Source organism: Xiphophorus maculatus, chromosome 3 (assembly GCF_002775205.1).
Source record: "Xiphophorus maculatus strain JP 163 A chromosome 3, X_maculatus-5.0-male, whole genome shotgun sequence".
Classification (NCBI taxonomy): domain Eukaryota; kingdom Metazoa; phylum Chordata; class Actinopteri; order Cyprinodontiformes; family Poeciliidae; genus Xiphophorus; species Xiphophorus maculatus.
The window spans coordinates 15,458,974-15,477,974 of record NC_036445.1 but is presented as its reverse complement, the minus strand read 5'-3'; the positions used below and the strand labels follow the sequence as shown (position 1 = coordinate 15,477,974).

Below are 19,001 nucleotides of genomic sequence, written 5' to 3'. Positions count from 1 at the left end.
TCAATCATAATAATAATCTAAGATGAACAGATTTACGCTTACACACCGAGATGCAAAGTTTAAAAAACTTTTATCAGAGTAAAAACTCCTTATCGTTGTTTAAAGCGGACAGAGCCCAGGCCTCTGGCCTCCATTGAGTGTCCTTGCCACTGTTGCAGCAGCTGTGCGACAGTAGGTAGCCTGAACTCTGAGTGGTGGTCTGCAGATGTGGGTGGAGTTAAGTTTCTGTGTCACACGAGCTGACAACTGGGAGAGCTTCACAACAAACTAACAGGTGTCCTCCTCCTGCTTCAGGTCCTCTGCCAGTCCGTCACACCACCTCACCGATCAACCACACGCGTTTCCTTCCCGTTTAGTTTAACCCCAAAGAAAAACTCCAACCGGGACAATTTAATCCACAAATCATGCACTCGGCACAGAAAGACACTACCTTCACCAAGATCTTCGTGGGAGGCCTTCCTTATCACACCACTGACTCCAGCCTGAGAAAGTATTTTGAAGTGTTTGGAGACATCGAGGAGGCTGTTGTTATCACCGATCGGCAGACGGGGAAATCCAGAGGCTATGGATTTGTAAGTACAAACCTGCTGATGTAACTGAAACAGCTTTTATCGTTTGCCGTATGATTGGGAATCGTTCGTGCCAAATTCAATATTTGTTGTCTGCTTGGCTTCTTCTTCTTCTTCTTCTTTTTTTTTTTTTTTTTGGTTCACAGCAAAAAATTAAATTGCCCAGAACTCCTTAAAAACTAAATTAAACAAAAATAAGAAATCGGTAAAACTGCATTAAACAATTTCTTGGCAAGCGTTTTTGAGTTGGATTATCATACGGCTTATTATTAAATGAAATGTGTGTTCAGTTTTTAGAAAGGTTAGACACGTAAGTATCAGTTTTATGCATATATTTGTTTTAGCATTTCAGCGCCCTCCTGCTTGTACTTACAGCTTTAATGATTTCGATGTCCAAAATCGAGAAATGTTTAAGCTTTAAAAAAAAAGGTAAAAATAGATTGAGAGCACAAAGTAGCCGAGAAAAAAAAACGAAGGTTGCTAAAGGGTGATGACGTCACGTTTGGATTGGAACGTCAAACTCAGGCATCAGTCAGTCCATAGCCCTGTCTACCCCAGATAAAAAAAGTAGCAAAAGCAAGGTCCTCCGTTTTTAAGTTCAAATTGTCAATAATTATTTTGTCCTTTGTCCAGGGAGGAGGACCCAGAAGAATTGTAGTTAACTTGGAGCCCTAACAAACCAGTAATCTATGGAGGTGGTCAATCTGTTGGGAGACCACGCTGCCTGTTACTTAATACAGTGATGAAGGACAGTGTGTTACAAAAACTGCAATTAAAAAAAAAAATCTGCTAGTACTCAAATAAGATTGTAATTTCTGCTCCTGTTCTGACCAGCATTATTACATCTGGACCTGCCTGTAGTGACGTGTATTGGCATGCATTAGCACATTCTTCTTTGTGTTTTTTAAAGGTGCTTATGTATGTAGCTCTCTCTATTTTTTTAGGAGGATCCCTATCACCCAACTCGACACTATAATTAGTTTTCCTACAAGTACATATTTTACGCTAAAACTTCACTTGAAGCTAAAGATGCTCAGCTAAGATCATGATACACAATCAGACAGCATCTGCAGATTAACAGATGCACCAGTAAATCTAAGTGATTACATATATTTTGTGTAAACTGACATATAAAGTCGCTTTTTTTGTTTTTGTTTTTTTTTTACATAAAGTGGTTTCAAAATTACTTATCTGCTTTGAAAACTGTGGAAAGTCAATAATGATGTACTAATGTTGGGTACTTTTACAAATTCATGCTTGCTGACTCTAAAATATGAACATGTGTATTGTTAAAGGTGACCATGGCAGATCGGGCCTCAGCTGACCGAGCATGTAAGGATCCCAATCCCATTATAGATGGAAGAAAAGCCAATGTGAACCTGGCCTATCTGGGGGCCAAACCCAGGGTCATCCAACCAGGTGATTAGTATAAATACACCAGCCCTTGTTGATTATTTTTACGGGAATAATGCAGAGGTTTGTAATGGTTGCAAACATTAAGCAATACAGTTTTTTTGTAGTTTTGTTTTCTTTTAAATTTCAACTCTGAGTTTGACAGTTCTCTATCTTAATTCTAGGTTTTGCATTTGGTGTGCCTCAGATCCATCCGGCGTTTATCCAAAGACCATATGGGTATGTTTAGCACTAAAACTTCAGCTTGTTTTACAAAATCTGTCTGTATAAAATTGGAAAAATAAAAATGTAAAGATCAAATATCTATTTTAAACATACATTTATTGTTGCCTCCACCTTTTTTTTCCCCACATGAATGAGGACTTGTGAATGTCTATGTGTGCTCCACTGCTTGAGGGTTGACTGTGAAGGAAGTGCGCATATGTCCCAGAGCCACTGCAGGACTTGACTCCATGTTGTCTTGTCTCTCTCTGATCTGACAGGCTCGGTAACGGTTAAAATAGCTGATGGGGGGACATGATGATTTGAAGGAATAGCTGAGTCTGCATTGGGCAGAGCGCTAAAGTGTTACCTGTATACTGTGACATACACAAACGAACCGCAATGGTGACTAGATGCATGGAAAGTATTTTGGTTGTTGTTTTGTTGTTTTTTTTCTCCAGTTTTCTTATAGTACATAGATTGGTGTGTGCCTTGTGTTCAGTATGATGTGGTGTTCAGCTTAACTGTGTGCCTATTTCTACTTGCAGTGGGGGGAAGAGGGTGGTGCAGAGTGGGCAGATTTGGTCAGATTTTACAGGGAATTATAACTCTGCTGAGGAGTGTTGATCCTTCCCCCCACCCCCTTTTAATTGGTTGTGCTCTAGCCTGTTTCTTTGATTTTTGTTTTTATTTCTTTCTCGGTTTCTAGTTAACACGACATGTTTTGTTGTGCAAGGGGCGGGCCGACAACCACTCACAGTGTGTTAATTTAAATTTCTCATCCCCTGCAACAAAACAAACACTGGCTTGCATGTGGGAGTTGATTTTCTGTTTATCTTACCCCCATGATGCTGTGTTTTTATTTCATTAACCTAATGCATTAATTTGTAGATTAAATCAGCAAGCAGGCCATGCTTGACTTTTTTCCTTTTGCTGTATATTTTCAGAAATGTGGCAAACCAAAAATGTCATTTAACTGCAGATTAAACACAAAAAATAATAATAATGGTGAAGCTTTCAATTAACACTTTGGCAATTTAGTTGACTTTATATTAGGTATGGGACAGTAACCAGTGTCAAGGTTTTATAAAGTTACGTTTTCAAAACTGCAAATGTTTTCCATCATACTATTTCTACTGTTCAAAGTTCTTTTAATGCGATGAAAGTGAAAGTGTTGTTTGTAGCGTAGAGTAGTCCCTCCCCCAGCTAATGCTGCACACTGCCATTGAGCAGACTGAAAGGAAGTTCATGCTTTTTCCACTTGCTTACAAATAAGACAAATTTCCTTCTTGGAACTACTGTTACTCTCACAGATGTAACATGTATTCATAACTCTGCAATAAATCACAGAAAAGTCCCAAAAGCCACAATATTAGAGCCCTGAGCCGCAGCATTCTTGTTATCAAAATATCGTATGAAATAAGCGATATGACTACATTTATTTTCTGGCCTGTGTTTTGCATTTAGCCACTGTATTTTTGACATATTTTGCTGCTTTAGCAAAGCTATGACTTAAATAATAACATTTAACAACATAAAACTTTTATTTTCACTTAGTGAAGATGGTTATTGTTGTTGTTTTTCTTTACAATTGTTTTTCATTTCAGTCAGTCCATACTTTCATTTTCTCTTGTCCATTTGCTCATTTGCTCCAGACTTAAAAAAGCAAACCTTCATAAACAGAAATGTTTTGACATGTAAAGCCTGTGGAAATACTAGGTTTTCAAATGGCAACTAAATGAATGTATATAATAATAACAAGAAAGTTACCTATAGTCATTTAAAGGGTTAAACTGCATTTGGAAAGCAATCAAGGACGTCTAAGCATCAGACTGCAGGCTGGCTACCACTGCAGATTGCCTTACTATTTAAGAATTTCTGCGGAACTCAATAAAGAGCCACAGAGGTATAATGTTCTTGTACCATAAGCATGTTTACTTAGAAACTAATATAAAAATGAATGCTATAAATTATAATCCTACAACTTTATAAGTCCTATGTTTAATATTTTTTAGTTTATCAGCAGTAGGAATTTTATTACTTTAAAAAAAAAAAAAAAAAATCAGTTGGATCATCTGTTGTTAAATCCAGTTTATTGTACTATACCAAGGACAGCTCATACTACTCCATGCCTACTTTTTGATTTGATTGTACAATAAAAGAAAAAAAAAAGAAGTCTGAATTGGGCCTTCGGTTGGAGACGAAGATCTTAGCCACACAGTTAGACAGCAGCTGTTTGCCACAGTGATCTGCACAGCGTCTCAAATTCTCTTGGAAAATAGGAGTCAGTCAGCGGCACTGTTAATAATGTATGGCACAGACGGGGCCGCTCAGCTTCGGGACAACAGGTGGACCGAGCCATGCGCCCATGAAGGCTTCGCGTTATGTGCAGGGGATTACCCATGTGTCCTGCTGATTTACAAAGCACCTTTATTTAGCGCCTAACTTGTGGGACGATGAAATGTTCCTCTGCTTTCAAGAAAACATAGTCATGTAGTTAAACTTTCTCCTTTGAAGGTGTCATATTACAGGAAAAGTTTTGTCACAAGGAATCAACACAGTTTGTATTTTGTTCGTTTGTTAGTTTTTATGTCTTCCGATTGAATATGGCTGAAGTAACTGTCCTACACTCACCCAAAAGAATAATATAACAAAGTCCTAATTATTTAAATTAGCCAGCACTCCCTGGCTGTGATGATTAAAAATTAAGCAATGTAAATGAAACCATAGAACAGTTGACCAGCACTCTGCCATGTGCACTGGAAGATAAGATCAGCTTGTCCTTTTGAGATGACAAGGGGAGCAAAAATAGCACGCATCCAGCCTCCCTTGTCAGTCAAATTGGGTATGTTTGTGTGGGGGGGTGTATGTCTCTAAAAAAAAAAAGGGAGGGGGCCCACTTATGTGTGAACAGATATGTTTCACACCTGTTCCTCTGTATATTTACTGAGGGTGACTTCAGCACAAGTTTGAACTGGGGAAAAGTTTACCCAGATACAAAGATTTCTTTTTGTCCTCTCATGTACTGTGCTTTGCTAAGGTATTCAGGTTCTTGTAACCATTTTTATTACATTTCTATTTTATTTTACAAACACAAACTACTTTTTTTGTGATGGGCCAACAAAAATGTGTGCAGGATTGTGAAGTGTAACAAAAGTATATATATATTTTAAAAAGAGCAGTTTTTAAAATTTGGTGTGTGTTTGTGCTTAGCCTCCTTGACTCTAATGTCTCTAAATAATATCCAGTGACTAAGAATGCACTTTTAAAAGAGCAGAAAGACATTAATGAGCAAAAGCCATTAGTTTAAAGTACCTACAAGTTATGTTGGGATACTGCAAACATATTCAAGGCAGAGAGCTCTCATAAAATTAAATCAGAACCGACTGCATACAAAAGGCAGTTAGTGTGCTACTATGCAACAGGCTAAACAGACAATCTCTACAGTGAAATATAGTGGGGACAGCATCGTGGTGTGAGGATCCAGCAGGGACATGACAACTGGTCAATTAATGGAAAGTTAATGGAGCCAAATACCTGGCAATCCTGAAAGAACCCTTTAGAGCAAAAGATGTGGACTGATTCACCGTGAAGCAGGACAAAAACCCAGAACAGATCTGGAGCTGTAATGGAACAGCGTAGATGAAAAACATAATCATGTGTTGGAATGTTTCAGCCAAAGTTCAGATCTAAACCCAACTGAGAAGCTACGGCAATACTTGAACATTGATGTTGACAGATGCTCTGTGCCTAAGCTGACTGATTTTGAGAATATCAGATTTTATCTTGTAGTTCTGTAGCTATTAGAGACCCACCTCCAAAAAATTGCTACTGTAATAGCATTGAAAGGAGAATTGAATTAAGCGGTTAAGTATAAAATGAACTCCACAGTCATAAGATGTATGATTTTCTTTGCACTTCACAATTATGCACTACTTTGTGTTGGTCTATTACATAGAATCCCAGTAAAATATAGTAAGGTTTGTAGGTGTATGATGGCAAAACATGGAAAAAATTAAAGGCTATAAATACTTCTGCAAGGCTCTGGATCTCCATGTATTGCTCTTCAGATGGAATATGCTGCTACAACTCAATTATTTCTTTATTATTGTCATTTTTTTTGTTTTGTTTTGTTTTTAAAAACTGTGTCCAGTCATTTTGGACACAGATATATTTGTGTTTTAGGATGTATTAACATGTGTGGCATGCCAGTATGTGTGGTGTTGTGCCAGACTATGGACAGGGGGAATAATGTCCACTTCTTGTGCTGGGATGTTGTGGTGTTTTTGTGACAAACTCGCATTTTGTCAAATATGATTTTGTTTTTTTTCTTCTGTGGTGCAGAGCTTGGCTGTGCCTTCTTTTAATGCCTCACTGTGTTTCAGATTCAGGTGCTTTTTTTTTCAGAATTAAAAGCTGCACCCGTGTTCCTTTTGGTTTTTGCTGCTTTTTTTTTTTAACTCTTCATTTCTAGGTAGGGTTTTTTTTTTCAGTTGTTAATGAATGGATTTGCTGTGCCTTGAGTACTGGGTTGATATATTTGGCACCTGCTTTTCAGTTTTCCAGATTTTTTATTTTTTAGTTTCAGCGTCGGGAAGATAACAGGCCACTACTCTTCTCTGAACCTGTGAATGTTTCTGCCCAACAGGATCCCGGCCCACTACGTCTACCCTCAGGCCTTCGTCCAGCCCAGTGTGGTGATCCCTCATGTACAACCCTCTGCTGCTACAGCAACAGCCGCTGCTGCTGCTGCAACTTCCCCTTACCTTGACTATACGGGGGCAGCTTATGCCCAGTACTCTGCTGCTGCCACTGCTGCCGCCGCCGCTGCAGCTGCTGCTTATGATCAGTACCCTTATGCGGCCTCGCCGGCACCTACGAGCTACATGACCACAGCCGGGTATGGATACACCGTCCAACAGCCGCTTGCTACTGCTGCAACACCTGGAGCTGCTGCGGCTGCTGCCGCCTTTAGCCAGTATCAGCCTCAGCAGCTTCAGACAGATCGCATGCAGTAAACTCACAAAGACCACCTTCATGCCAGGGAAGAGGGGCGATTCTCTCCTTCGCTCCTAGTTGACATTCGCTCCTAGTGAAGACATTAAAGTTATGAGATTGAGTTTTTCCAACTTTATACCCAAGAGCCTGAAGGAAATATGGAGATACATAAAGAATAACTGTATATTTTATTCAAGTGAGATCAGTATTGGATGTATATGAATATTTAATATTTATTCAGCATTAAAACATGTTAGATAAAGAAAATTTGCTTGATCTTGTGTGAACTGCTGCTGAGTTGTACATATACAGCACAGTGTCTTTTATACGGAACTCCCAAGTGCATATTATATCTTATGATCAGGTTTTTTCTTCTACAATTTGAAAGCAAAAATGCATGAGAACAGTGGGTTATATCATCATCCACTTCAGTATTTAATAGTATCGGACCATTATTTTTGTTTGGAAGGGCAGCGTACCTTAAGTCAGAAGTGTTTTGTTAGGACTAATTTTTAAGCAGCATTTAGAGTGAAACAGAGTAGTTTCACTTCAGTGGTTTGCTTTACAATGCATTTCTTGATGGCACATGTGAAATATGACAACTGTAGCAAGTAAAAGCACTCACCTTCACCTCTCTTTGCTTAAGCAAATGAGAAGGAGAAACTGCTGAATGTGAATCTTGTATTTTGATAAAATGTTTTCACTGTGTGCCTTTTTAAATTATGCTATTTATGTATTTATTCAGGAGCCTTGGAGCAATAAACGCTTTATTTAACACATGTAAGTAAAAGGCCTGCTGTTGAACATGCCCACCTGTCCTGCTGCATTTCTCATGATCAATAGCATGTAATGACTGAGTTATCTTGGTCTGACTGAACTCTGTTCTGTACATTGAACAAGTGTGTGAACGGTAACTATAAATTTAAAGCTTTTTGGGTTTTTCTTTCTAGTTCTAATTCTTTTTCTAAAGTTTGAAACTCTTAAATGTATCGTTTTATACTTGACCTGTTTGATAAGGACAGCGCTTGAGCCGCATGAACTTTTAACTTGTTCAAATGTGCTGTGTATTATGTCTTTTGACGTCAAAATGTTTCAAATGCAGGTACGTGAGCTGTTTATCTTGTAATGCATGATTCTAAATAATGTAATTTGGGAAATAAATTGAAATTTTCTTCAAATTAAATGTTTGATTATACTCTGTTTAACACTGTGCAGCTCATAAGGCAATAATAAATAACAGCAAACATTTTTAAATAAAATTATTATGAACAGAAAAAATACATTTAAGCCCCTGATTAAAAATATATTTTTTTAAAAAATGTATGAATGGTCACAATAGAAGAACACCTTTCAGTTCCAAATTGTAATTGTTGAAAAATGAGGCTGCAGCACTGCCACACATCTAACACCGTCTTATCATCCCTGTTCCCTGTTGTAAATAAAACACTGTCTGCTCAACATGTGGGGTCACGCAAACTTTGGAGCGCCTTACTTTCGATTCCGTTCACGCGTTTCAGGCGGGGCGAAAGCCAGTTTACAGTTAACTCACAAACAGACCGTGCTACATTCAGGTCAACTAGAAATAATCATTACTGTGTACGTTTCTTATTTTAATAACATGCAAATAAAGCGTTTGCTTTATTTTGTAAATGTAGACATAGAAATGAACGTATATTTTAACAAACTATTTGGTAATAATGTGAATTCCCCGGAAATATAGGGAATATGAGCCCATCTACTAAAAAATAATTCTTATTCCTTAACAATCCAAATTGTATAAGATGACTTGCAGTTTTTTTAATACGGTACATTTTTAGTTACCTGGGTTCCGTTTGCCCAATAACATGGCTAGCATTAAGAAGCTAATGCACTTGAAATGTTAATGTTCTGGTGATAGTTCCCATATTTCCTATTTTTTCAGTGTATGGTTAATGCAGCCACACAGAGAAGCCGAAGCGGAAGTTTCTCACCGTCAACCAGACAGTTTTCAGGCAGCTAGTAATCTGGAAAACAAATTACCAGTCGGTCTTAGGGGAACAAAGTTTGCATTCGCTTCAGTGTAAGTGCTCTTTTACTTACTCCACTTTTTGTGTTTCAGGAAGTAAACTTTACAGGTTGTTTTTCTTGTGGACAAAAACGGGTATAAATGAAAGGAAAGTCGAATACAGAAACTCGCTAAACTGCATTTCTATTAATTTCAGTCAATTGAATTCGTGTTTTGTTGCTTTTAAAGGTAAAGGTCAGACGGTAAAGGTCAGACATTGATGTGAGAGTGAAACCAATTTATGTATCCTAATATAAACTCTGCGAGATGCTTAAATAATCGTGGCGAATGTTTAAAACTCTGTGTAAAATTGTATTTAACTTGATTTTTAAGCTTTCATTCAGAGAGCGTTATAATGTTACAAAGGACAGACCACATGTTCAACTGTTGGGGACTGTTTGATGACGGATTTTGGCTTTTGGATGCGTTGTGTCCATTCAAGTCTCCCCGTCTATACGAGTGTCCGCTAGCTGCGTTTCTACACGGTGTTTTACGGCCGCATTTTAACTCTGGTAAATTTAAGCCAACTGGTACAAAGGAAAACAACTGTTTACTTTTTGTTTTGTTTTGCTCACTCATTGTGTCTAAAAGTTATTTATTGACACTTCATAAATAACATTCTTTGCTGTTTCAAGGAGGGGTCTCCTCCCGGAAACTGTGAAAGGGGTGAATGACGTTAATCAAAGTGGTGACGCACCAAAAATAAGAAATATTACAGAATTTGTTGAGGCAAATTTTGTTGAGTTCTTGTGAATCACAAGGTCTCCCATTGAGTGTCATGAGGGCACTGGTGTCCTCATAGACCCGTTGGATAACACATAAGCGTTTTGAGGTTTGACAGTGGACACCTTAGCTGTCAAATTGATATTTGGAAAAAAATTGCATCATCAAAATTTTACTTAATGTAAAAGTTACTTCTTTGTGAGCAGAATAATTTTTTGCTCATTATTTTCACAATGGAAAAGAGGAATATTGGCTTCACCATTGAATGAGCACTTGTGTTTGCCTGGAAGTTATTTGTTTTCTTTTCCTGTGTTTTTTACTATGTCCATAAAACATTTCCGGCATTTTTCACAGTATTATTTTTCTAAATGCATGTTGTCACTGTTGAGCAAAACGAACACAAAGGCCTGTTTTTCATTTTCAACAACTTGATTATCCCCAAATGTTCTGTAGACTGGTGACACAAATTTGGAACTTTTTTTAGAGGGAGAGGTCCTTGACGACATATCTGATGAAAACCAGCATTGCAGAAAAAGGAACGTCAGACAGAGGTGGTAGTGTGATTGGTTGCTTTGTGCTTCAGTACCTGGGTGACATTCAAAGGACAAACTTTATTCAGGTAGTCTTTATCTCATATTGAAATTTGTTTGATCTGAACCATTGTGAATTTCTAGTGGACAAATACTTTTTCACTGCACAGTAGAAAAAGCTTTTTCCCCAATATAAGCAGCTATTATTGCCCCTAATATTGTTTTTCTTTCCTTTAAGCTTTACATTTTTTAAGTTTTGTAGGGAAAGTTGGTTTTCATGGTAAATTGTTTTTGTGTGTGTTTGTCTTCCGAATAGTCAAAGGCCAGACTCTGGAATGTAAAATATATCTGATCTGTTGATCAGATATATGATCTGTTATCTGTTTTAAATTCTGTGTATTTCTTGGTTTTTTTGTTGTTAATTTAAAAAAGCTGTGGTGGCGCAGGGGGTTAGCACGCCCCACGTTTGAAGGCCTCAGTCCTCGACGCGGGTGTCGCGGGTTCGACTCCCGGCGACCTTTGCTGCATGTCTTTCCCCCTCTCCTTGCCCTCTTTCTTGTCTGCCTACTGTTGCAAAAAATACGAGCCACTAACTCTTCGGAGAAAAATTTTTTTTAAAAAAGGAAGCAAAAGAAGAGACTGGGGGGTAGTCATTCATCTGTCATCTTCTTCTTCATGTGTAACACAAATCTTACAAAAACACACCATGAGAATTTCTAACATGATTCACACCATTGTTGATTTCAGTATCAATACCTTTTTATGTTTATTTTTCCTATATTTTTTCTCAACAACAGTATTAAATATTAATATAATTGGTAAAAAATGAGGTAGTTGCAGAGGTACTTAATACTTTCCTTATCGTAACATATTTTAGAATGATTAATTTTGTTTGTTTGCATATACCTTACCTATTTTTGTGTCAGGCTGTGTTGCATTGAAATATATCATTCAAAGATGCTGATGTATTCATTTGTTTGATTAGCCATTAATGTATATTGTGCTTTCCTGGTAACAACTTTTCATTTTATGGCATTTGATTCCTGATCAGTTCAGCAATTTAAAAAAATAATTCAACAGTAATGGTCTTAAAATGGCCAAGAACGTTTTTTTTTTATATACTTTATTTAATTATTCAACCAGGTGAGTTATTAGGAACCAATCCTGATTTACAATAAACACAAATATGTTGAGTGGTTTTGAGTAAGAATAGTAAAGTTTGAGCGTTACATTGAATGATTATGGGTTTTGTTTTTCTTTTAAACTGATTGTATAATATACGAGTTGTACTTGAATGCACCATGAGGTTTCCTTTCATGGCCGTAAAATACAGTGTAAGAGCGCAGCGGGTGTCATGGCAAGACACAAACGCATCTAAACTGGAACTCGATAGGACTCGACACCGGAAATGGTGCTTGTCACGTGACTTCGTTGACGTTATTTCGTTTTTTTTTTTTTTTTTTTTGTGGGTATCTTCAACCCATCATCGTCGTTGTCCTTATCATCGGCTCTCCATAACAGTATTTTCTGTTTTTCTCCGTTACATTATTGTTTTATCTCCAGTTTTTCTTCGCACCTGTCATCTTCTTCTCCCGATCTAAAGCAAGGATGACCACCGAGAGGGCCGATTACACTCCCGTGGTGGTGGGCACCTCTCACCCTCCTGTCTTCGATCAACCTCATTTTCCTGCGGCGTTTGGCGTCACTGTACCGGACCCGGAGGCGCACGGCGGGGCCATCCTTGCCCCTGGCGGCCTGCCGTACCCTCCTCCACCGGTCGCCTTCGCCCCCGTCATCCCCGGAGCCTACGGGATGACAGTGAAGCCACAAGATGGAAGCTCAGGTTATGTCAACCCCAATTACCCAGGTTATCCAGAAAATGCCCCGCCGTATTCTCCACCTGCCCCGGGCTTTGTTGACAGCTATAGTGGTGGTGAGTGTTTCTACACCTTTAGTTATACTGATTGTGATGATGGTATGGATTTATTAATTAGATTTTTTTTTGTCATTTTAGGTAATCCTTACCTCAGTGAGGAAGCTCCTCCACCCTTCAATGAGAATCAAGACTTTGATTTTGGATTAGACAACAAGAGCATAAGAAGGGCCTTTATTAGAAAGGTAAGACAATGACATAAAACTAACCTTAAATCACAAAACTTAAACCAGATAATCTTTTCCTTCCAACACTAAATAATATGGATGAACCTCATTTTTTGCATAATAAATAGGACAGTTGTACTTTTTCAGCTTATTTAAACCCAAACCAACATTTCAAAGGTCAGGGTTAGTTTGCTCTTTTGTTTGCACCACCAAGCACCTTTTGACCACATCTGGATTTCAAGAGTCATCTTCAGAAGTTTTGTCACTTTCCAACCTCAATTCAAATGAGGGTGGACATTGTCTTCAAATGGAAGACATTGTCATATTTTCTGTGTTTATTCATCAGACATTTTCCCAGGGCGGACAGCTTTTTGTCAGTGCTCTACATTTTAATTTAACAGATTGATATGGCAATGTAAAACAGATATGAGTTGGTTGCACAGTCAAAGTTAAAAAGTTAGCGTTTCAAAGCTGTTCCAATTTTCCATTGTATCATTCTCATGGTTTAAAGCCCATTTGATGTGATGTCAATGATCATCACATCAAATGGGCTTGGTGGGATGTTGGAGAGGCAGCATGTACCTCTCCTACATGCTGCTGTGCACTGATTGTCAGCTGGGTGAAAATAAAACCAATAAATACAAGAAAGATTAATTCAGCTGTTTGGAAAGACTGACAGACAATTATTGTGTGTAAATTAAAAGAGAGGATCACTCTTAATAATGTAGCTATAGTTAGCAAACTGCGCACAACATGTTTCCTTAAAAGCAGTGTATTCATTTTGAAAAATGTATTCCAGTGCTGCTGGATATTATGAAAATTTGCAGTTATGGCATCGTTGTGGAATATTGCAATGACAAAATTGATTGAAATTCTGCCTCGGTTCCCTAGCTGACTGTCTCTCCTAATGTGTTCTTGTTTTTCCCTGCAGGTGTACTTGGTGTTAACCGCTCAGCTCATGGTGACATTCGCATTTGTGGCTGTTTTCACCTTTGTGAGACAAGTGAGGTCTTTTGTTTTAGACCATGTCTGGACGTACTTCTTGTCCTACGGAGTGTTCGTGGCGTCGGTTTTGGCGATCAGCTGCTGCGGAAACTTCCGCCGAAGACACCCCTGGAATCTGGTGGCATTGGTAAGACAAACTAATTTTCACAATAGGAAACGCATGAGGAGAGGGAAGAGGTTTCAGCACAGGAAATTGCGTGGTTGTGTCATGATGATTTCAGGGCTGCTACTGCCTTCTGGGGGAGAAAAGTTGCAGGTGGAGTTGACTTCTTCATAAAAGATTAGTTTAGGTCACAATCTAATGAAATGATAGATGAAGCAGTATTTCTATTTTACCCCTAAAATGATGTCTGGATCAATGCTGTTGTGCTGCTTTTGTCTGGTTTCCAGTCCATCCTGACTCTCAGCATGTCCTACATGGTGGGTACCATCGCCAGCTTCCACAAAACCGAGGCTGTGATCATGGCGGTGGGAATCACTGCCTTCGTTTGCTTTACGGTGGTCATTTTCTCCATGCAGGTTCGTATCCCTCAGCATCCCCATTTGTGAGTTATGTACTCTCACAGAGAAATTGCAGTGCTATGATTGCTAATCTTGTTTGTGGCCCACAGACCAAGTATGACTTCACTTCCTGTTACGGCGTGCTTTTTGTTTGTTCGCTGGTCCTGATTTTCTTCGGCATCCTCTGCATCATTCTGCAAAACAACATCCTGCAGATTGTCTATGCTGGACTGGGAGCTTTGCTCTTCACAGCAGTGAGTCCTTTGTTTTCTCACACATTCCTACTAAATAAAAAGCATCTAATCCTCTGTTTTATGGCTGTTTGGTGCTACTTGTTAGCCAACCTTCTGCTGAAAGAAATCAGATTTTTTTTTCTATTTAATGTTATGCCGGTTTTGATTGTACAACGTAGGTCAGCCATTCTCCAATCATTTCAGAACAGATGGCTGTTTTGGTTTGTGCATTCATCTTTAACTTTAAAACCAAACATATCTCTAAATACTTTTTAAAAACATTTCGTAAGCATAGTTTCTACTTTCAGTAGATTATTTGAAGCAGTTGTTTAATGTTTTCAGCTTCCAACCCAAAATAGCTGCTGCAGAAACCTGGAACTAAAAGCTGTGTATGCTTCATTTTACTTCTGCAATGTTTTATGCTATTACAGTTTTTGTCTTTTTGGGAAATAAAACTACCTTCATTCACTCAGTGATGGATAAAGATCATTTCACTCATTCGCCATTTTGATTCTTTGTGGTTTTGACCATTTAATTCCAAAAGTTTGAGGGTACCAAAATGTCTACAGTGTACCCTAATAAGGAAATGTGATGATACGACTTACATAAAAATATTTACTAATAAGAAAATGTTATTTATAGAAATCTGCCAGCAGGAAGTGTCTTCACTTAATTTTTGTTTGATCAGAAGTCCTAATCTCCCACATTTCAAGAGTCAACTAGCTTAAAATGTGTGGGATAAAATGCTTCAGCATTAAAACATTTCTTTGTTTTGAGGTTTTAGTTGGACCTTCACCAAGACCGCAAAGAAATCTGGAGACTGTGCTTGTTGTTTTCTACTTAGAATTTTTCTTTTTTCTTTCTTATTTCCCTAATCTGTTCACTCAACGTGGAACATTTAAAACGCTCAGACTAAAACCTCAGAATGTTTCTACATTAGCTTTTCAACTCTGTGGTCACAACTTCTGTAATTATGTTGTCTAGTGTGCTGTATTTTACATAACAAATTGTGCAAAAACAGATTTTACTTTTAGTTTTTCTTTGAATTTGTTTAGTTTCTCTTTGGAATAATAATATTAATATCTAGATTTTTCATCTGGTTCTGACTGACTAATGCGATCAAAGTTCAACGCAGACTTCTACACTCTACGCAATTTTAGTCTTAAAAACACTAATATTTTCTGAATCCATAATTACTTGTCACTTTCAAAACAATTTAAAGGTTAGTAACACAGAAAATAATGGTAGGAGGCAAGAAAATACCGAAGTACATCCCCTAACCTGCCAGATAAGCTCCGTGTTTAATATTAAGGGACTTATGAAGGGAAATGGTTGTGTTTGGTTTTATTTAAGATTACTGGTCTAAAGTAGCCTGTTTTTTTTTTTTTTTTAAAGGAACATTCCCTTGTTCTATAATGCCTCCTACAGAGGATCTGGACTCTGGGCTAGTTTTATACTAGCCCTAACTTTTGACCATGACATGTGTAACGCGCCAATTCAGTGCTGTGAAGCTTAGCGGAAATTGTCTGAGCCGTAAAGAGAGAAGTGCCCATCTATTAAATTGAATTCAGTTCAAATGTGGGCTGAACGGCTCCGGTCATTTCGCTGCCATTGCTAAAACTACAGGCAGACTACAATTCTAAAACCGCACAGACAATTGATGTCATCGTTTATAACGTCTCCTTCTGTTCTCTGATTGGCCCCGGTAGAAATTCTACCAGAAGAATCCAAGTCAATGATAAAAAGCCCTGCCAAACAATTTCTTAAGTTATGTTCATTACCAATTTACACAATATATTTAGATGCATAGTTAGTTTTTGACATGTTTAGAAGAGCTACATGAAAGTGTTTGACCGGCGTTGAACTTCTTTGTGCCTTTCAGTTCCTGGCTGTGGACACCCAACTGCTGCTTGGCAACAAGGAGCTCTCTCTGAGCCCAGAGGAATATGTCTTTGCTGCTCTCAACCTGTACATGGACATCATTAACATCTTCCTCTACATTCTTGCTCTCATTGGAAGAGCCCGAGGCTGAGCGGAAGGAGTGTCCGACAGCGATTAAGGCAGAACATTATTTGGAATTTGCATAAAGAATCAAGTTTCCATAATCAAAGCTTTTGACTTGCTTTCTAGTGTGTATTCATCATATGGTTAAAGGCTGCTTTTGGTTCATCCAGTGTAAACGCTTATCTTTAATTGATGCTGTCAGTAGTGTTTTGTTGATAACTGAAGTTTTCTTTGTTAAACTTATTTTAAAATCCTATTTTTGTTTATGGGGAGATTTGATAAAAGCTCAGCTGGCGAGCATCTAATGAGGCTTTCACACTTAAGGAGTGTAGATAGGTCAGTATGCTTGATGCAGTTTTTCTCTGGTATGACTGTGTGATGATGTCTAAAATGATTTAGTCACCAACCAAAGACCATAAAATCATAATCTATCGGATCAAGGTTGATGTTTTGCTGAAGCTGTCAGTAGTAATGCGAAGGGCAAAATTGTGAGAGCCGAGTCTCTGAGACCGCCCCTGCTAAAAAACCTTATTGAAAAGTGACTGCAAAGTGGTCGTTGTGAAATATTTCTCTTCTGTTTTTTCCAAAGCACTGTTTGAAATTCTATACTGTTTTCACTATGGTCTAAAGTCTTAAGTACTTTTGTAAACCTGATGTCTGTTCTTTATATGGAATAAAGTTTTAAAAATGCCTTCTATCAGAGCTTGTAATTATGTTTTGATTCAAAATGTCCTTGGAGATTCAGCTGTGCTTTGAGCAGTTTTGGGTGCTCAGCTCTGTGTCCTAGAGCCTCAGGATGAGTCTAGAACAAGCTGCTGCAGCCTTGCTGGTCAGAAACGATCAACTTAAGCGGGAGATTGAACACCTGAGATATATAGTGAACATGCTCCAGGAAAACCAGATGCTGACATCCAGGACGCCCAGCAGCAGCGATTCCACACTGACTGATTTGACAGGTAAGGTATTCCTCTTTTGCCGCCAGGTGGCAGTCTTGGCTTGCTCCAGAAAAGTTTTTTTTTTTTTTTTAAACTTTATTTATTGTAATAAACAACAATACAAATGTACTGTGAACAAATCTCAGGAAGATAATAACAATAATTTACCAGGGGGAGCATAAAATAAAGCAAGAAGATAAGAAAACGACAGCAAATATAAATATGTATAAAGGAAATAGCACAAATTGTGATACGTGTGCCAGATGTCACAGTGCATTAACTTAAAAGATAATCCAAAATTCCAAGTTGATTAAAAGCCCGTATTGTTGATTCTGCTTTTTGATTAGTGGAGGATTGAATTGTTGATAAATAATGTTTAAGTTCGATCAAAAAAACTAAAAAATTTGTTTTTTTCTTCAAAAATTTGCATTTATGTAGGTGAAATTTAGCCTTAATAATTAGTAAATTGATAAGGAGACTCTTTACATTCATTCCTCCATTTTGTTGAAATCCAAATAAGACATTTTCCCAATATAATTGCTCCAGAAAAGGTGGTTCCCTAATGTCTTAATTGTGTAGTGGCATGTTTTATTTAAAATTGTAACATAGCATGGCTGTTTGATGAAGTAATAATAGGACAGTAATTTACGGTTTTAATTTGTTTGATGCTATGAAGCATAATCTAAACTATTAGGATTGATAGTCTGTTTCTTGGCAACACAAAATTTATAAAAAAAAAATTCCTAGTTCAAATTGTCATGAAACTTGCTTTTTTTTTTTTTTTTTAAACAAATATTTAATTTACTATAAGATGGATATTTAGATGGACAATAATTAACCCGATTATTTTGTCATTTGCGTTTCTAAAGCAACCTCTTCCCATAATCTTAACGCTGCCCATCCGTGTCCTGTGCAAACGTAGCACAGAAGGATAGAAACATATAGCACAAAACATAGTTTATGGCCAACACAGGTGGCTACAACAACAGTGTTCAAAAGACCCTAAATAGTTTGTTTTATGTTGAGTACTACTGTTTGTATTACGTGATTTCTGTTCAGCGTCACTTTTGTCCCTTAATGTATACCGTAGTTAGGGCAGCGATGACGTCCTCACACTGCTGTAACGAATTGACGCCGTATTGGCCGCAAAAGGAGGCCCTACACCATACTAATAAGTTATTGTGGTCTAAAACCAGGTGTTTCAGTTTCATTGTTCAATTAAGAGTACATGTTCCCTTAATTGAAGCTTGGGTTTTGCAGGAGTCTTTTTAGTTGTACTGTAGATTTATTGTTAATGCCACCAACACTAAGGCAAATTAAACTGATAAACTTAAACAGTGTAGATCTAATCATGCCCACACATGCCTCTGTTTGAAAATTTATCAAATTTTGGTTATTTCTTAACACCAGGATCTAAGCACTTAAACCAGTGGCACAGCAGCATTGACGAGCGACAGTTCATGAGAGACCTCCATCAGAACAGATCCAATATGAATTTCAGAACATCGTCTCCTGTCAACTTCAAATCGTTCCTCCAAAGTTCGGTATTGAAAGATGCAGAAGAGCTTCAGAGCTAGGCTGATGTTCCTCCTTAGGTCTCACCCTTTCCTGTGATTTTAAAGCTAAAGTTGTATGTTTTTGCTTTTTTTTTTTTTTTAGTAAATTATTTTCAGGTAATCCAAGGCTGCTTTGTTTGATTGCCTATCAGCTGGATAGGAGTATCCTGTCCTATGTGTTCCAGGCTC

The 19,001-nt window shown here is 37.8% G+C and overlaps 2 protein-coding genes across 3 annotated transcripts; both read left to right on the top strand.

The window, feature by feature from the left end:
• Positions 1-269: 269 nt before the first annotated feature.
• On the top strand, positions 270-8,364 carry LOC102229344 (RNA-binding protein 24). The gene is made up of 4 exons (XM_005804656.2): positions 270-572; positions 1,865-1,988; positions 2,147-2,201; positions 6,832-8,364. Exons 1-4 carry the CDS (start codon positions 405-407, stop codon positions 7,199-7,201), a joined length of 717 nt encoding a protein of 238 aa, XP_005804713.1. The 5' UTR covers positions 270-404; the 3' UTR covers positions 7,202-8,364.
• A 751-nt stretch (positions 8,365-9,115) lies between these two features.
• Positions 9,116-17,018, top strand: LOC102229084 (protein lifeguard 1-like). Of its 2 annotated transcripts, none has more exons than XM_005804655.2 (7): positions 9,116-9,240; positions 12,042-12,411; positions 12,493-12,596; positions 13,510-13,710; positions 13,974-14,102; positions 14,195-14,338; positions 16,200-17,018. In XM_005804655.2, exons 2-7 carry the CDS (start codon positions 12,087-12,089, stop codon positions 16,347-16,349), a joined length of 1,053 nt encoding a protein of 350 aa, XP_005804712.1. In that variant the 5' UTR covers positions 9,116-9,240; positions 12,042-12,086; the 3' UTR covers positions 16,350-17,018. The 2 variants fall into 2 exon arrangements, with proteins under 2 accessions (XP_005804712.1, XP_023186897.1); XM_023331129.1 differs by lacking the exon at positions 9,116-9,240 and adding an exon at positions 10,433-10,567.
• The last annotated feature ends 1,983 nt before the right edge of the window (positions 17,019-19,001 follow it).